The sequence below is a fragment of the Perognathus longimembris genome, chromosome 5 (genome assembly GCF_023159225.1).
Source record: "Perognathus longimembris pacificus isolate PPM17 chromosome 5, ASM2315922v1, whole genome shotgun sequence".
In the NCBI taxonomy this organism is placed as follows: domain Eukaryota; kingdom Metazoa; phylum Chordata; class Mammalia; order Rodentia; family Heteromyidae; genus Perognathus; species Perognathus longimembris.
Window position 1 is genome coordinate 8,747,331 of NC_063165.1, and position 16,441 is coordinate 8,763,771.

Below are 16,441 nucleotides of genomic sequence, written 5' to 3' on the forward strand. Positions count from 1 at the left end.
CCAGGGACAGTGCTCAGGCCCTGAGTCCAAGCCCCAGGACTGGCCAAAAAAAAAAAGAAGTAGCTACTGTGCTGCTTACCTTCTAGAATGAAGGTACTGGTCTGAACAGATTGAATAGCAAAGACTTTTCCAGAAAGCTGTGCACACACAGGACCTGGAACACCTGAGATTCGCAAAGCACTGTGAATGTCTGGGCCTTGCTCTGCCCCTCTCTCCCTCTCTTTCTACCTTTCCCCTCCCTGCCCACCTTTTTTCCTCCCTCCCTGATCTTTTCTCTCTCATTCTTTTTCTTCCGTTTTCCCCCCTCTTTCTCCTCTTTGTGCCAGTCTTAGGGCTTAAATTCGGGGCCTGCGCACTGCCCCTGAGCTTTTTGTGCTCAACACCAATACTTTACCATTTGAGCCACAGCTCTTGTGTAATTAGAGATAAGTTTCATGGCCTTTCTTGCCCTGGCTGGCTTCAAACGTTGTTCCTCAGATCTCACCTTCCTCGGTAGCTAGGATTATAGGTATAAACCACCAGTGCCTGATTGCCTTCCTTTCTGAAGGAGTAACTAAGCCCAAAATGAATTAGCTCATAATCTCAGGTCATTAATAGAGTATGAAATCAATCAGTATCTGTTCAAATGGACTTGTAAACTAAGTTACCATTTAACCTCTTTTGTGTGTGTGTGTGTAATACTACTAAATGAAGCAATATCCACACAGCACAGAGATGAATATTTACCACATCCAGTGACAATGACAGTGTCTTCTAGGACATTGATCTGGTGAGAAAAGCATAAAGATCCTAATGACACAGGCTAATCCTTCTGCTCTGAGCCGCGCAGATGAGGAGGGAAAAGGCTAAGGAATTGCCCAGAAACAAGGTGACATTAAATCATTTCCTTGCATTTGCATTGACAAGTAGGTAAAAATTGACGCTCCTAGTGATGTTTCTTTTCACAAACAGTAATTGCCTTAGAGTGATCTTGCATTTATAAAACAATAGGAACAAGAAAAGGAAAATATCTGCCCCCAGATAGAACCCCTAAACATTAACCATACCTGGTTTCCAGCAGGGACTTTGTTGTTTGCTGCACACAGAGCATGTGTGAGCCTTGCCGTTTTTTCTCTGTGTTCTGTAGGTTTCTTGCTGTCGTCTGTGGAGGAAGACGGGGTTCGGAGGCTTTATGTGAACAGCGTGAAGGATACTGGCCTAGCTTCCAAGAAAGGTAAGTCTGGGGAAATCTTTTCTCTGCCTTCCCTTGGGGCTTTCTCTCTTTGGTGGATGAGCTGTGCACAGGGGTTCATGTGGAAAGAGTACTTGGACATTGTCTACTCAAAGACGCTTTCAAGGAATATGGATTTTACTCCATTCACTCACATATGCAAGAAACCTTTCAGGGCCTTGGCCCCCATTGGTCAAAAGCCGTTGGTTGGGCTGGGAATATGGCCTTAGTGGTAGAGTGCTTGCCTCGTGTACATGAAGCCCTGGGTTCGATTCCTTAGCACCACATATATAGAAAAAGCCAGAATTGGTGCTGCGGCTCAAGTGATAGAGTTCTAGCCTTGAGCAAAAAGAAGCCAGGGACAGTGCTCAGGCCCTGAGTCCAAACCCCAGCACTGGCCAAAAAAAAAAAAACAACAACCCAAGCTGTTGGTTAAACTGGCAATGCTCTTTGAAGCTGATGTCTATTGCTTCTAGGTTTCAACCATCTTTTTAGAAGTTGAGAACTTAGGGAATCTAGATACAGCCTTCTTGTTCCTACTTTATTTATTTTTGCTGCTCCTTGTGCTTGAACTCAGGGCCTGGGCACTGTTTCTGAGCCTCTTTGTGCGCTACTACTTGAGCCACAGAGTCACTTCTGACTTTTTTCTGGCAAAACAAAATAAAGCAACATGTTTTCATTTCCTGGTGTTTGCTTTGATAGATAGTTATTCCGAAGAATTACACCTTTGGATTCCCTAAGTCTACCCTCCTTTAGTTGGTTTGTATAAATGCATTGAGCCCTGCATATGTTATCATGCACAGTTTATTTTTTATTTTTTTTTGTTTTTGTTGCCAGTCCTGGGGCTTGGACTCAGGGCCTGAGCACTGTCTCTGGCTTCTTTTTGCTCAAGGCTAGCACTCTGCCACTTGAGCCACAGTGCCACTTCTGGCCATTTCTATATATGTGGTGCTGGGGAATTGAACCCACAGCTTCATGTATGTGAGGCAAGCACTCTTGCCACTAGGCCATATTCCCAGCCCGCATAGTTGTATTTTAAATCTAGCTTCCACATATGAGAGAAAACCTGTTTGGTCTCTCTGAGCTTGACTTACTTCACTGACACATGATTTCTTCTAGGTCCATCCACTTTCCTGCAGATATTATTCTTTCTAATGAATGAGTAAAATTCCATTGTGGTTAGGTACCACATTTTCTTGACCCACTCATCTGTTGTAGGGCATCTGGGCTGTTTCCGTAACTCGGCTATTGTGAATAGTGTAGTAGTGAGCTTAGATGTGTGTGTCTTTTCTGTCTCTTGACTTGGTAATGCTAAGAGAATCTTTTTAACTTAGATTACAGTTACATCAACTACTGATTGAAAATCTGGGAGAGAAATGAATTACTTCTGTACTGAACATATACAGACTCTTTTTTTCCTGTCAGAATTCCCAAAATGAAACAAGATAACAGCACTTACATTGCATTAGGTATCTAAGATAATGTAAGCTATTGTAAGTATACAGGAGGATGTATAGGGATTGGATATAATACTGTGTGTGTGTGTGTGTGTGTGTGTGTGTGTGTGTGTGTGTGTGTGCACGCGCGCGCCAGTCCTGGGGCTTGAACTCAGGGCCTGGGCACAGTCATTGAGCTTTTGTGCTCAAGGCTAGTAGTGTTCTACCATGTTAGCCACAGTTCCATTTCCAATACCATGCCGTTTTGTATCTTTGGATATTGGTATCTGAGAGGAATTCAAGACTTGACCCCTTAGGGCTTCTTCTGAGAGGAAACTGTATTTGTTCACTTTCATAGTTTTCTGGGGTTGCTGTAACAAGTTGACCTGAACTAGGTTATTTAAATAACAGAACTTTCTCTTCTCTTTCAGTTCAGGAAGTCTCAAATGTCTCCTCTTTCAGCTCAGGAAGTCTGGAATCAAGGTGTTAGAGGACTAGTTTCTTTGGAACCTCTCAGGGAAAGCTGACCCTCCCTCCTCCTAGTTCTGGTGGCTGCTGTCTGCGTGTCCATGTTACCATTCCAGTTTTGTCTTGTAGTCACATGGGTCTTCCTGAATGATCTTTTGTGTCTTTACATAGCCCTCTTCTAGGATTTAGCATTCACTCAAAATTACCATGAGTTTATGTTAGCTATAGCTCAATATGATCTAATTATAACAGCTGTTATGTTCAATATCTCTGAAATGTATGTTTCAGCTTGTTTGTTTTTATTTATTTTTGTGCTGCTGTTAGGGCTTGAACTCAGGGCCTAGATGCTGTTCCTGAACTTTTGTGCTCAAAGCTAGTGCTCTACCACTCGAACTTCCATTTTTCCTGAGAAACTAGGATTACGGTTGTAGGCTTCCAGGACCTGTCTCAACTTATTTCTAAAAAATTGTCATGTTCCGATATTCTGGCTGGACATGAACTTGGGGGTAGGTACTAGTCAACACACTATACCTTACCATCAACAAATGGGGCAGGTTGGTAAGGCTTGAGATCTCCATACTTCTTGCTATGGAGTTTTTGTTTCATCAAAGCAGCAACAAACTTGTTTATTGAATTTTTTTTTTTTTTTTTTTTTTTTTTTTTTGGCCAGTCCTGGGCCTTGGACTCAGGGCCTGAGCACTGTCCCTGGCTTCTTCCCGCTCAAGGCTAGCACTCTGCCACTTGAGCCACAGCGCCGCTTCTGGCCGTTTTCTGTATATGTGGTGCTGGGGAATCAAACCTAGGGCCTCGTGTATCCGAGGCAGGCACTCTTGCCACTAGGCTATATCCCCAGCCCCTTATTGAATTATTTTTGGCAGTACTTGGGGTTGAACTCAAGGCCCTGTTCTTGGGAGGCAAGCCCTCTACAATTGAACAACACCCTCCTTTATATTTTAGTTTTTTTTTTTTCAAATAAAGTTTAATGCTTGTACCTGGCTATGTCTGGGTCTTGATCATCTTACTTCTCTCTCCTAAAGTAGCTGAGATTACAGGCATGTGCCACCTTCCCTGGCTAAAATAAAACATTGAATGTCATCTTCCAATACATCGGGATCAATTATGCTTAGGCATGGTCGGTTACCCTCCTCTAGGAAAGGACTGCTGAATGGAGTGGACAAGGCACAAAGCAACAGCCCTCTTCTCCACCTCCTTCCATGGGCTGGTTCCAGCAGAGCTATGGGTGGTTTGTATCTTGCAAGCTCCCTGCACTGTAAACATTGGAGAAATAAAACCCACAGACCAGCTGCGCCTAGAAATGGCAACAGAGTGACAAGTAGGAACTAAAGTCAGAACACTTGATCTGCTAACTGTCATGGGGGAGGATTTTTCTTTTCTTTCTTCTACAGTATTTTCTAGGCCCTGGAGAGTCTGGGGGACCAACAGTGACAGTAAGCTGTGGCTCAGCTATGAACAGAAGTGACAGCCTTCATGTTCCCTTCAAACTCTGAGACCCATCCTTATCAGTCACACACAGTGTGCCTTGCGTGCCCTTGACATGGCCTTGGGGGCGGGGAATCCACTGTGCTAGTTTCGGTCGGTCACATCCTGTTTGACTTCTTTGAATTGGAGAACCCTGGTGCAAAGTGAAAACATGGTGGTCGCCCCGTCCTTTTCACCCCTTAGAAGCAGGGTCTGTACAGATGCAAGAATAATCTAATGTATGTCTTGTCCTCTGGGACCACAGTCTCAGCCCCCTACATGTGCGAGGGAGTATCCAGAAAGATCCTTTGAGTACTTGAGGTTAGATGCAGCAGCTAGTGGAAGATGAGCCTCCCTCCCAGAGGGCTCGCAGTGGACCACAATCCTCCTTCTGTGTCATAGCTGAGGATGAAGTATTGCCCCCTCCAGCTTTCTTCTCCTGCTCTGGTTTGAGCTCGATTCTCCTTTTGAGGCAGCCTTTGGGAACTATCCTGTTACTGCTAAATCTCTGTTTCCAGATCAGCCGGTTCCTCTGCCCATTCCCTGGGGTGTGCACTGTGGCCCCCATACCACCAGGCTGGCAATGCCCTGTGAAAATGACCACCAAATGTGCAGCCAGGGAATCCCAGTGCGGCTCAGCCCCACCAACCTGAGTGTGCTGTGTACTTTATTGAACTTATTTATTTGCTTTCTTTATAAGTTACATTGGGCTTTTGACATGCTCGATATTCTTTTTTTTTTTTTTTTCCTTGCTGGTCCTACCTGGTTGCTCTACCACTTTAGCCACATCTCCATTCCAGCTTTTTGCTGCTTGTTTGGGACTCAGAGACTCGAGGAGTTGTCTACTTGGGCTGGCTCTGAACTATGATATTTAGATCTCAGCCTCCTGAGTAGCTAAGATGATAGCCATAGGCACTGAGCTTCCCCTCCAACATAGGCATCTCTTTAGTGGAGTTCATGTTGGCTACCCTGGGAGAATTGACATTTTGTACCCAGTGTGTTACTTTGTGCTTGATTCAGCATGGGCCTGTTCTTTTGGCTCATCTTAGGGTCACTTGTTTTGTAAGTCTCCCCCTGATGGCTGCCTTCCATGGCACCCGTGTGTGTTCTCATACTAGACAGTGTGGATGTTTCACCGATGGTTTCTGAGCAAAATAGGATTTTGTTTGAGTAGAAAAATCCTCACCTTTGACCAGACAGTAACCATGAGACTCCTGTCTGTTGAAACTCTTCAGTGGAATTGGATGTGGACTACTTCATTTCATCTTGCCTATGAAGAAATGGAGGCTGGGAGAGACAAAATACCATGACCACAGTCACAGAGCCATGGAACAAAGACACCCCCCCCCACCCCCACGCCTGGTACTTTATTGCTCACAGCTCTTGGCTCTCTGGCTCTTACTCATCCATACTGAGAATAACTGAGTCAGAAAGCACCCTGTAGTGTTTTGTTCTAGGTTGTGATGACCAAGTACAGAAACTGGGTAGCTGAAAACAACAGACAGTTTCTCACACTTCTGCAAAGAACAGAAGTCAAGATTTAGCCACAGACCAAGCTCCCCCCAAAAGTGGGTGTGGGAGAACCTTTACTTGCTTCACCCTGTTTCTAGTGGCTGCAGACATTCCTTGGGCCATGGCTGCATCACTCCAACCTCTGTCCCTCTACATGACCTCCTTGTCTTTGTGGCTGTCTCCTCTGAGCGTTCTTACAGATACACTTTGTCAGTGGGTACAGAGCCTACCAGGTAGGCCTGAGTGACCTTCTCACAAGTTTCTTAACTTCATCACAACTGACTACAGAAAACCTTCCTAGCAAGTCATGCTCACAGGTTCTGGGATGTGAAAGAAAAAATGTCCGCACACCAGTCCCATGATCCCCAGAGCTTCTCTTTGACAAACCTCATAGAGTTTTGTTTGTCTTTAAGTTAAAAAAAGTTTTTAGTCCTTTTAATATCTAGTTGCACATACTTGAGTTGTTTTCTGACAAGGTCCCCCCCAAAAAAACAAACCAACCAACCAACTTCAAAACCCACCCTAACTCCTACTTTTCATATGCAGAGTTTCACATTTTCAGTTATATCCCAATTCTTTGCCTCATAGAACTTGGCCTTCAATGGAGAGAAAAATAGTCACATTTCCCTTTCATTCCCTTCCCACTTGTAAAGTGTGAGTGAGTGTGTGTGTGTGTGTGTGTGTGTGTGTGTCCTGGATCTTGAACTCAGGACCTGTGCACTGACCCTGAGCACTTTTGTTTAAGACTAGCTCTCTTCCACTTGAACCACACCTCCATTTCCTGCCTTTTTGGGGGGTTAATTGGAGATATGAGTCTCATAGAATGTCTCTGCCCAGTCTGACTTCAAACTGTGATTCTCAGATCTCAGCCTACTGAGTAGAAAGGATTGCAGGTGTGAGCCACTCAGGCTCAGCAATTTCAGATACTTTAGAAAGGATAATCAAATAGGTATTTGCCATCAAATTTTGGGGCTAACTAGGGCACATGACTTAATGAAGTGGGAATTCTGCAGACATCATTCTTAAATCATCCACCATCTTGGAATGGTGGATGCCCAAGCCTTAAGTGGCTTCTCATTTCTTTAGTCCATCATTTGTTCTTGACCTTCCTTCCTTTCCTAAATATTTCTTTCATCTTAAGCAAATAGAAGAAACTGGTCTCTTTCCAGTCTTAGTTAAAAGGATTCTCAATTTTCTTTTAGGCTGTACTAACCGCTCCCTTGTTCAACCTTCTAGAATATTCCTTGAATTCCCATTCAGAATTCCCCACAGTTAATCAAGACTTCTTATTCTTTGGGATTGAGCTTGTTCTTCACCATTCCTTAGAGGTTCCCACACTTCATACCCTTTCCCAGCACGCTTTGAAAAGGTAGCAGACCCCTTGAGGATCCTAGCAAAATGAAGAGAAAGATACCCTAAATGGTGAAAAGAAAGAGGGACTGCGAATGATTACATTTGATCTATAAATTGTTCTGAATGAATACAGCTTTGCCACCTCACTTGTATAGCTGTAGCCAGGGAGAGCTCACAGCATTTTGTTGTCAGAGAAATGATCAATAGACATGAGTGGGTATAAAACAGACTGTTTGGAGCAATCAGAGCACAGTGTTGTAGGGAGAGAGCTAGGATTAGCATTTGTGAGCAGAAATCAGCAGATGCTCCCAAGACAAAGATTGAAGGAGTGAGTCTTTCTTGGTGACATTTGAGGGTCACAGTAAGTCTGCTGTAACCTCACAGTCTCCAGACTTTTGCAGCCCAGGCCGTGTGATCACCTTGTCATTACCTTTGAACATGGTACGCTGCTCCCAGCAGTACCTGGGGCCTGGGGCCTTCGTAGGAGGCTTGGAAATGCCCTTTCTGGCAGAACTTTGAAGTTGTTGTGCTCTGATGTGTGTGTGAATTAAACTGTTTTCCACCTTGCATTGACAGGCCTGAAGGCGGGGGATGAGATTCTTGAGATCAATAATCGCGCTGCTGGCACCCTGAACTCATCTGCGCTCAAGGATTTCCTCTTGCAGCCCTGCTTGGGCCTCCTGGTGAGGACCTACCCCGAGCTGGAGGGAGGCGCCGAGCTGCTGGAGAGCCCGCCCCACCGAGTGGACGGCCCCGCGGACCTTGGCGACGGTCCTCTCGCCTTCCTTACCAGCAGCGCAGGTATGGCTGTGGTCAGAGCTGGGTGGCGGCCAGAGGAGATGGTTTTGTTCCTTCAACCAAGGCCACAAAAGTGTGCCCCGTGCTCCCCACATCTCAGAAGACTTGCTGTCTGGCAGACAGCACAAATTGGGAGGGAGAGATGGGGTGATGAGAGACAGAGCCTGTGCTTCCTGTTGAAACATCAAAGGGACGGGACGCGTTCTGCAGTGGAATAGCCGTCCGGCAGCTCGCTGGCACTGGTAGAGAGCTCTCGAATGCGCTGCCCGTCATCGTTTGGAGATGAGCCCATGGGAGGGGCTCCAGCTCTTGGCGATGGCTTGAGATTTGGTGATGTGGTGCGTTCACAGAAGGTGCTTAGCCTCTCTCCCTTGCCTATCTCAGTGACTGTGCCCCCGACCCCCCAGGCTAGCTTTTCATCCTGTGTGAGATGCCTAGGGTGCAGAAGTCATGGTGGGTCTAACCTGAAGTCCAGGTTTGTGCCAACCAGCACCTCCTGCCGACGCTCTTTCCCTGTCCCGCTTCCTCCGGCAAGCTCTTGCTCATTTTAATAGGAGCAGCTTGGACATGGCCTCCTTTCTCTCTCCTCTCTCTCTCTCTCTCTCTCTCTCTCTCTCTCTCTCTCTCTCTCTCTCTCTCTCTCTCTCTCTCTCTCTCTCTCTCTCTCTCTCTCTCTCTCTCTCTCCTTCCCTGTGCGTTTTGACCACGCGACCCTCTTCATAAGGGCTTGTATCTCTTTCTCCTGGGCTTGTTTGCTAGGACTGGGTTATTGTTTTATATTGTAGACTATGCGAGGGATTCAGTCAGTGGTATAGTGATTGCTAGGTCAGGGGTCCATTTCCTGAGCCATGCCTTTAGCCTTTTGGTTTGTTTGTTTTTAAGCAAGTTCTCCCTTTGTGTGGGACTGACCTGGAACGTGTGATCCTGCAGCTTTTGCCTTCTGAGTGTCTGGGATTACAGGAATGTACTACAGTGCTTGGCTTCAGTTTATGTTCTTTATCTTTGTTTCTCTGACTCTTTATACATTGCTTGCTACAGTGAACTGCACAGTGAGTAAGTGAAGGGGGGGGAAAGAAACCAGTGTAGATTATTGTCACTTTCTTCTTCTATGACCTGCCTCTGGGTTTGTGTTGATTTGGTAAGCTGGATCTTAGAATTATTTTTCTTTGTTCAAAATTGGGGTTTCCCCCTTTTTACTTTCAGCATCTGAGTTGCAGTTACTGGGAATATTCCCTGTGATAGTTGTTTTTCGAATTACCTTCCGAAGCTTGGCTGGCTCACCAAGAAGCCCGGTGCTCCCAGCATTCATTTGTTCAGTGGCTCCCGGAAAGCATCTGACAAGCTGAATCATGAGAAACTGAGAGAGAGAGAGAGAGAGAGAGAGAGAGAGAGAGAGAGAGAGAGAGGAGGGGGGGAAACGACTGGGGCTTGAACTCAGAGCACTGCAAGGCAAGTACTCTACCACTTGAGCCACACCTCTACCCCCAATAACCCCTCATCTCCCCACACATCCTGTCACATTCTTAAAAAGTGAATTGTATACCACCAATAGAGAATGGAGACCATGATGCTTTTCTTTCATGTGACCACAAGAGGGCACTCTTGGCCCCATAAACTCAATTCACAACTCATTTTCTATACTACGACTGAGACATTGGGTTAGGTTAGATCATTTAAAGGATTATGTAAATATAAGTTACAGTGTGTATTCAACTAGGTTTGGATTTCCTTTCCTGTCTGAGCCCTTCCTGTAAGTTATACATGCAGGATAGGAATGAACAACTACAATTTATAGACTTATGGGCTGGTTCTATACATAGAATTTTGATTGTAACACAACCATATTCACTTACTTACATCTCATCTCTGGCTCCTTTCCTGTTAATGGCAGGTTGAGTCAGTGTGGTAGGGACTTAGGGGTCTGCAAAGCCAAACATATTTACAATCTGGTCTCTTATCCATAAAGGCCCCTGTTTTAAAGGAAATGAAACTGAAATGGCTTGCTGTTTTTATCATGCTAGGGTTTGAACTCGGGATTATTCACTTACCAGGCAAATGCAACTTGTTTCCTTAAAGATATTCACTGTTAATGAATTGGTTGGTTTGTTTGTTACCCTTGTGCGGGCCACTAGTGGCTCACACCTGTAATCCTAGGTACTTGGGGAGCTGAGATCTGAGGACTATAGTCCTCAAAGTTCATAAGACTCATATCTCCAAAAAACTGGAAGTGGAGCTGTGGCTCAAGAGGTAGAGTGCCCGCCTTGAGCAAAAAAAAGCTGAGGGATAGTGCTCAGGCTCCAGAATTCAAGTCCCAGTATGGGGATATATGCTAGTACACACATGCATGTGCACACACACACATCTTGTATATGTGTGTGTTTGAATTTTTAATTAAAAACACATTTGTATTCATATATGTCTGACATGGAAACGGAGGAGTATATTCTACATCCACAGAAGCAACTTGGCCTTCTGTATGATGAGGTTTGAACACAGCCTTTTAATCCTCCCTGGGTGCTGTTTCCTGTCGAACAGCCAGCTTTAGAGGCAGTGTGCTAAACTGACTAAACGTACTCTTCTTTAAAATAGATCAAAACTGCACTTTTGGGGAGCAATTTAGTCCTTCCTTTGTTTTTTCCCCCTAGCGAAATGGCCGTCCCTTGGAACTCAGGCCCCTGCTGTCGGTCCACTGTTGCTTCCACTTCCTCTTCCTGGTTTCACAGTGGAGGATAAAAGGAGAAGCAAGGAAACAGGATAACAGAACCCGCAGGATTGTTCCTTAATGAGGCCCAGGTTGACAGCCTCCCAGGCAGCTGCAGCTGCCATAGGAAACAGCGCAGGCCACGCGGCCCGGGGCAGGCCGCGCTGCAGCCTCCTCTAAATTTAGAAGTAACTCAGAACGGGGAACTTCCTGGAGTGGCAGCTTTGAGGTGGATGTGGGGATTACCTTGGACGTTGCCAGCTTTCCTCCCCGAGGCATTCATTGACAGCTTGACAGATAGCTCGATGAGGAGCGGCTAAGGGTCCCGAAGGAACACCTGCATCCTGACTGCAGCATCTGCTGCTAATAGAGAGGCAGGCTCCTCCCAGGAGCCCTGACAGACACCTGGGATTTTCTTTCAAGCTTGGATTCTTTCTGGACCGATCTCTTCCCTCCCTCCCTCCCTCCTCTCTTTCTCCCTTCCTTTCTTTTTTGGTGCTGGTCCTGAGACTTGAACTCTGGGCTTGGGAGCTGTCCCTGAGCTTTTGTGCTCAAGGCTAGCTCTACCACTCGAGCCATAGCTCCATTTACGGCTTATTTTTGGATACTTAATTGGAGATCAGAGTCTCAAGGGCTTTACTGCCCTGGCTGGCCTTGAACCATGAACCTCAGATCTCAGCCTCCTAGGTAAGATTACAGTGATGAGCCACCAGCACCCATCTTTGGGCCGCTTTCTTATATAGAGGTTTGTTTCTTCTAAGTAGAAGCTTTAAAGCTAGGTGGTAAAAGATAGGCCTTGGAATGAGCTTCCTGGGAACTAAGTTCATTTCAGTGTTAGCTTCATGGCTCTGAACAGGCTATGCTTAACCTCTGTGCTGCACCGTCCTCATTTGCAGTGGCCATCACTGCCATCTCCCTAGACTATGGTAAAGAATCCATGAGTGTAAGCGCTCAGGAAACACTTTGTATCCAAAGCCACTCATTTCTGGGGGAGCGTGAGAATTGTCGGGCTATAGCCAATGGCTGCTCTTTTGTGCTCTCCCACCTTCTCCACTTCCATCTGCTACCCGTGACTTATCTGATCATGAAGTTTGTAAGGTACACCTGGTGTATGGTTTCCTTTCCAGGTGGGAAAAAAAGAAACTCTACTGTCTTGACTGCTGAGGTCCCTGGGCCCCTCTTCAAAGCCCATGACTCATGGGGTGTTAGTGTATGTTTGTTATGGTGGTTGCTTCTGACTGAGACCCACCTCCTCAGGATACCAAGTCTTCCTTCCTGGCTATAGAATAGCTTTTCTTCTGAGCTAATGGACTAGGATTGTTGGAATGGATGGTGGACGTGCAAATCTCCTGTGGTTTGCTGATAACATTTTGGGATCTTCATTGAGATTTGTACCACAGATCTGTTCGGTGGCCGTGGCGTGCATCCTCCTCTCATCCCCCCAGTGTGGGAGGAAGCATTTTCACAGCTTGCCACGCTGCCTTAGAACGTCAGGGTCAAAGCTGATGGCTCGCACCTGTAATCCTAGCTACTCAGGAGGCTGAGATCTAAGGATCCTAGCTCAAAGCCAGTCTGGACAGGAAAGTCTGTGAGACTCCTATCTCCATTTAACCACTAACAGTCAGAATTGGAGCTGTGGCTCAAGTGATCGAGTGCCAGCCTTGAGCAAACATGCTAAGGGACAGCACTCAAGCCCCGAGTTCAAGTCCCAAGGCCAGTGCATCCTTCATGCCCTGTCGAAAACCCAGCTTCTGGCTCTTGGCCATTGGCTCCCCATTAGTTCTGGTTGAAATCTGGATATCCTTTCATCTTTTTTTTTCTTTTAAGCACTTTTTTACATACCAACCAAACAATGTCCAGAACAAAAAGACAGTTCCTTCCGTGGCTATTGTTCTGGAAGGACCCTTGTAGTGCAGAAAGGCTGGAGTGAGTTGTCCACTGCCGTCTGTGTGGTTTGTGTGAGGGTCTCATAAAGCCTCAGTCTCATGTTCTGATTTACTTTGAATACTGATCTGAATAGCACTATTCACATTGGGAGCCAGATAGTTTTTTGGTGTGTGGTTTGTCCTGTGTGTTGGTACTTAGCAGTGTTTCTACAAGTCAGTACAAGACATGAATACTTCATCTAAGCTGTGCCAGCTTCCTCCAGGAGGCAAATCTCAGTGGTTCGGAACTACTGGCCTAGGAGGTGTACATGTAACATCAGCTAGGAAATCGGTCGGTGAACATCAATAAAGTAGATAAATGCTGATGTGGACATTTTGAAAGAAAACTTTTTGAAAGCATTTATTGGGAGAATTCTCACACACATACCCTTTTTTGTAACAAGGGAAAAGGGAAGAAAAAAATTAATGTGTATTCTGAATGTCATCTACTCCTAAAATTACCTGCTATTGTTGTGCCATAAGTTGTAGATGATACAGTTTACCATGGAAACACAGAAAACTCCTTCAGTGATTATTCAACTTTTGGAGGAGGCTACTTGGAGATAAGCTCCTAACCCTGCTCATGCTACCAGCACGTGTTCTAGATGCTTTTTAAAAAATATTTTCATTGTGTTAGCAATCAAAGTGTGTGTGTGTGTGTGTGTGTGTGTGTGTGTGTGTGTGTGTTGGTCTTGGGGCTTGTACTCAGGCCACTGGCACTGACCCTGAGCTTTTGTGCTCAAGGCTAGCACTCTACCACTTGAGCCACCTCTCCACTATCATCTTTTTTCTTCTTCTTTTTGGTAGTGACTTGGAAGATAAGAGTCTCAGGGACTTTTGTTCCTGGGCTGACTTTGAGTGGTGATCCTCAAATCTCAGCCTCCTGTGTAGCTAGGATTACAGGTGTGAGCCAGTAGTGCCTGGATCTTCTACACCTAGGCAAGCGATCTGCCACTGAGCGATGTTCCTAGGCAAAGACAAAGAAACTTCATGCAAATTGTGAGTATCCTAGATCCGAGGTGTATTTCGCCAAGTCCCAACTATCTTCCCTGTTTCCCTCTCTTTCTCAGCTCTGCCACTGGGATTGGCATTTATTGCATTTTTGTGGTGAATGCCATGCTTGTGTATCTCCTATGGAATTCCAGTTGACCAAATGGAACAAATCAGGTGCCTTGCTTTAACTCAGTATTACGGCCATAGCACCAGAGCTCAGGGAACTGAAATTGCTTCTCTATTCATTTAAAAATTGGGTTATTCCTGCAATTGAACTGGGGAGAGCTGAGCATCAGTGGTTAACAGCAGGTCTGTGACATTAGTTAGAGACAATTAGGACCAGCCTTGGGCCTGGAAGAGTCAGGGCCTTTGATGAGTCCAATGGAAGCCAGGGAGCGCATGCGTCTCTCCTGCAGGAAGTCCATTCAGCAGCGCTTATTCAACAGGAAACACCTTGTGATTGCCAGGAGAGGCCAGAGCACCTTGATCTATTAGGAGAAATTGCCAGCCCTGCTAGATTTGCCTGGCCAGCGCGTGCTCTGCACTGCATCTGAGATAGAAAGATTATTTTGGTCAGGTGTTCCATGGAGATTGTCTGTGCCCAGATTCCGAAGACTGAAGACAATCGGGCCGCTGGGAGGGGCAACACAGAGCTGCCCTGCTTTATCTTCTTCCCACAAACAAATCTGGTCCATTGTTTCCAAGTCTGTCATCTCGCTGATACCACGAGCGCATGGTCTTTTGTTTGTTTGTCGATAAAACTTGGGGCCATGTGTGCCTCATAAACTTGTGTGTCTTGCTTTCCGTCACTCAGGACATGGCCTGCTTGTGTGGGTGGGCCTTGCTGGAATCAGACCGATCCAGTTTCCTAGGCTCCCTTTCCAGTGAGATTTGATTGTTGACACCCATCAAATTCAGTGTGTGGGGGGGGGAGGGGGGAAATGGGAGTCATTTTGTAGACTAAGAGCGTCCATTCGTATATTTAAAAATATCATTATAAGCCAACAGGATCCATTAAGTCCTACTTTTTTTTTTGCCAGCCCTGGGGCTTGAACTCAGGGCTTGAGCACCGTCCCTGGCTTCTTTTTGCACAAGGCCTAGCACTCTGCCACTTGAGCCACAGCATCACTTCTGGCCTTTTCTATATATGGGGTGCTGAGGAATGGAACCCAGGGCTTCATGTATGCCAGATGAGTACTTTACCAGTAGGCCATATTCTCGGCCCCCAGTTTTGGATTTTTATGCATTTTTAAAAGTTTGGGAGGATTGTTTTAGATTTTTAAATGTAAGGATTTTTATGGATTTTAAATTTTTTCTCTGTAGGGAATGAAGGCACTGAGAGCCTGTAAAATTGAGAAGAAATTATGTCTTCAAAATTCATTATTTCCCCCCTTCTCATAGATTTATTTGTTAGTATTTGTATTATTTTTTTTTTGTCCAGTCCTGGGGCTTGAACTCAGGGCCTGAGCACTGTCCCTGGCTTCTTTTTGCTCACTTGAGCCACAGCGCCACTTCTGGCCATTTTCTGTATATGTGGTGCTGGGGAATCTGAACCCAGGGCCTCATGTATAAGAGGCAGGCACTCTTGCCACTAGGCCATATCCCCAGCCCTATTTTTGAGTCACTTTCACTCTGTAGCTCAAGATCAGCCAGAATGATTGTGATTCTCCTACCTCAGCCTCCTGATTGCTGTGATTACACATATGTTCCCCTATTCCTGACTTGTAGAATGTATTTAGTGCTTTTTAGTTTTAGTAATAATTTCACTCTAGAAGACCTTTGCTTTTTGCTTTTTAGTTTTGTTGGAGGAGTGGCTGTTTATTCTGAGCTTATACACAAGAGTTTATATGGACTTGTTGTAATCACATAATAGTAATGTGACTGAAAAGCAAAGCAAAGCAAAGCAAAGCAAAATAAACCAAGAGCCTAACAATTGAATCCCACGGATTTGTTGTTGTCATTGTTGTTTTTGAGACAGGATTTTGCTATGTGTTTAGGCTGGCTGGAATTTTCTGCCTCAGCCTCCTGAATGCTGAATGCCTGGATTATAGGTATGAGCCACCATGCCCATCGGAATGTCTTTCTTAGAAATCTTGCTTCTCCTAACCAGTCATCCCCCAGGTTTTTTTTTTTTTTTTAACAAAAACCTGTTTCTTGGGAAATACTATAATTGGAGACTCTGTTTAACACACATTGTGTATGAATTTTCTTTAAATTTAAGTCCCAGATGGCCTGGAATGAAACCAAAGTGAAGGTGTCTAGTCCAAGTGAATGAAAAGCAAGCCCCACTGTAAACCTGCATGGATACACTGTGCTGCTCTGACTCTCACTGATACTTATCCCTGAAATGGTGTGTGGGCTAGAGGAGGTACTAAGGTTTTCAGCCACAAGAGGGAAAAATAACTTGAGAAACACATTATTAGGGCGAGGAAGTCATTCAAAGGGAAGGGATGATGTCATCTGCGGGCCAGGCTGAACCCTGTTTGTAGGTCCTGTCCTGCGGGAGCTTCGGTGCTGCTCTGGGCTTCCTCCTTCTGTCAGGCTGCCAGCCTCCTATTCATCCTTT

The 16,441-nt window shown here is 45.5% G+C and overlaps 1 protein-coding gene across 3 annotated transcripts in view; it reads left to right on the plus strand.

Moving 5' to 3' along the window:
* The window catches only part of Tiam1 (TIAM Rac1 associated GEF 1), a 264,074-nt gene that overhangs the window by 206,696 nt on the left and 40,937 nt on the right, over positions 1–16,441 (plus strand). For all 3 annotated transcript variants that reach the window (XM_048346332.1, XM_048346331.1, XM_048346333.1), the window contains exons 14-15: positions 1,127–1,213; positions 8,035–8,259. In XM_048346332.1, the coding sequence (XP_048202289.1) occupies positions 1,127–1,213; positions 8,035–8,259 (312 nt within the window). The remainder of the gene's footprint in view (positions 1–1,126; positions 1,214–8,034; positions 8,260–16,441) is intronic.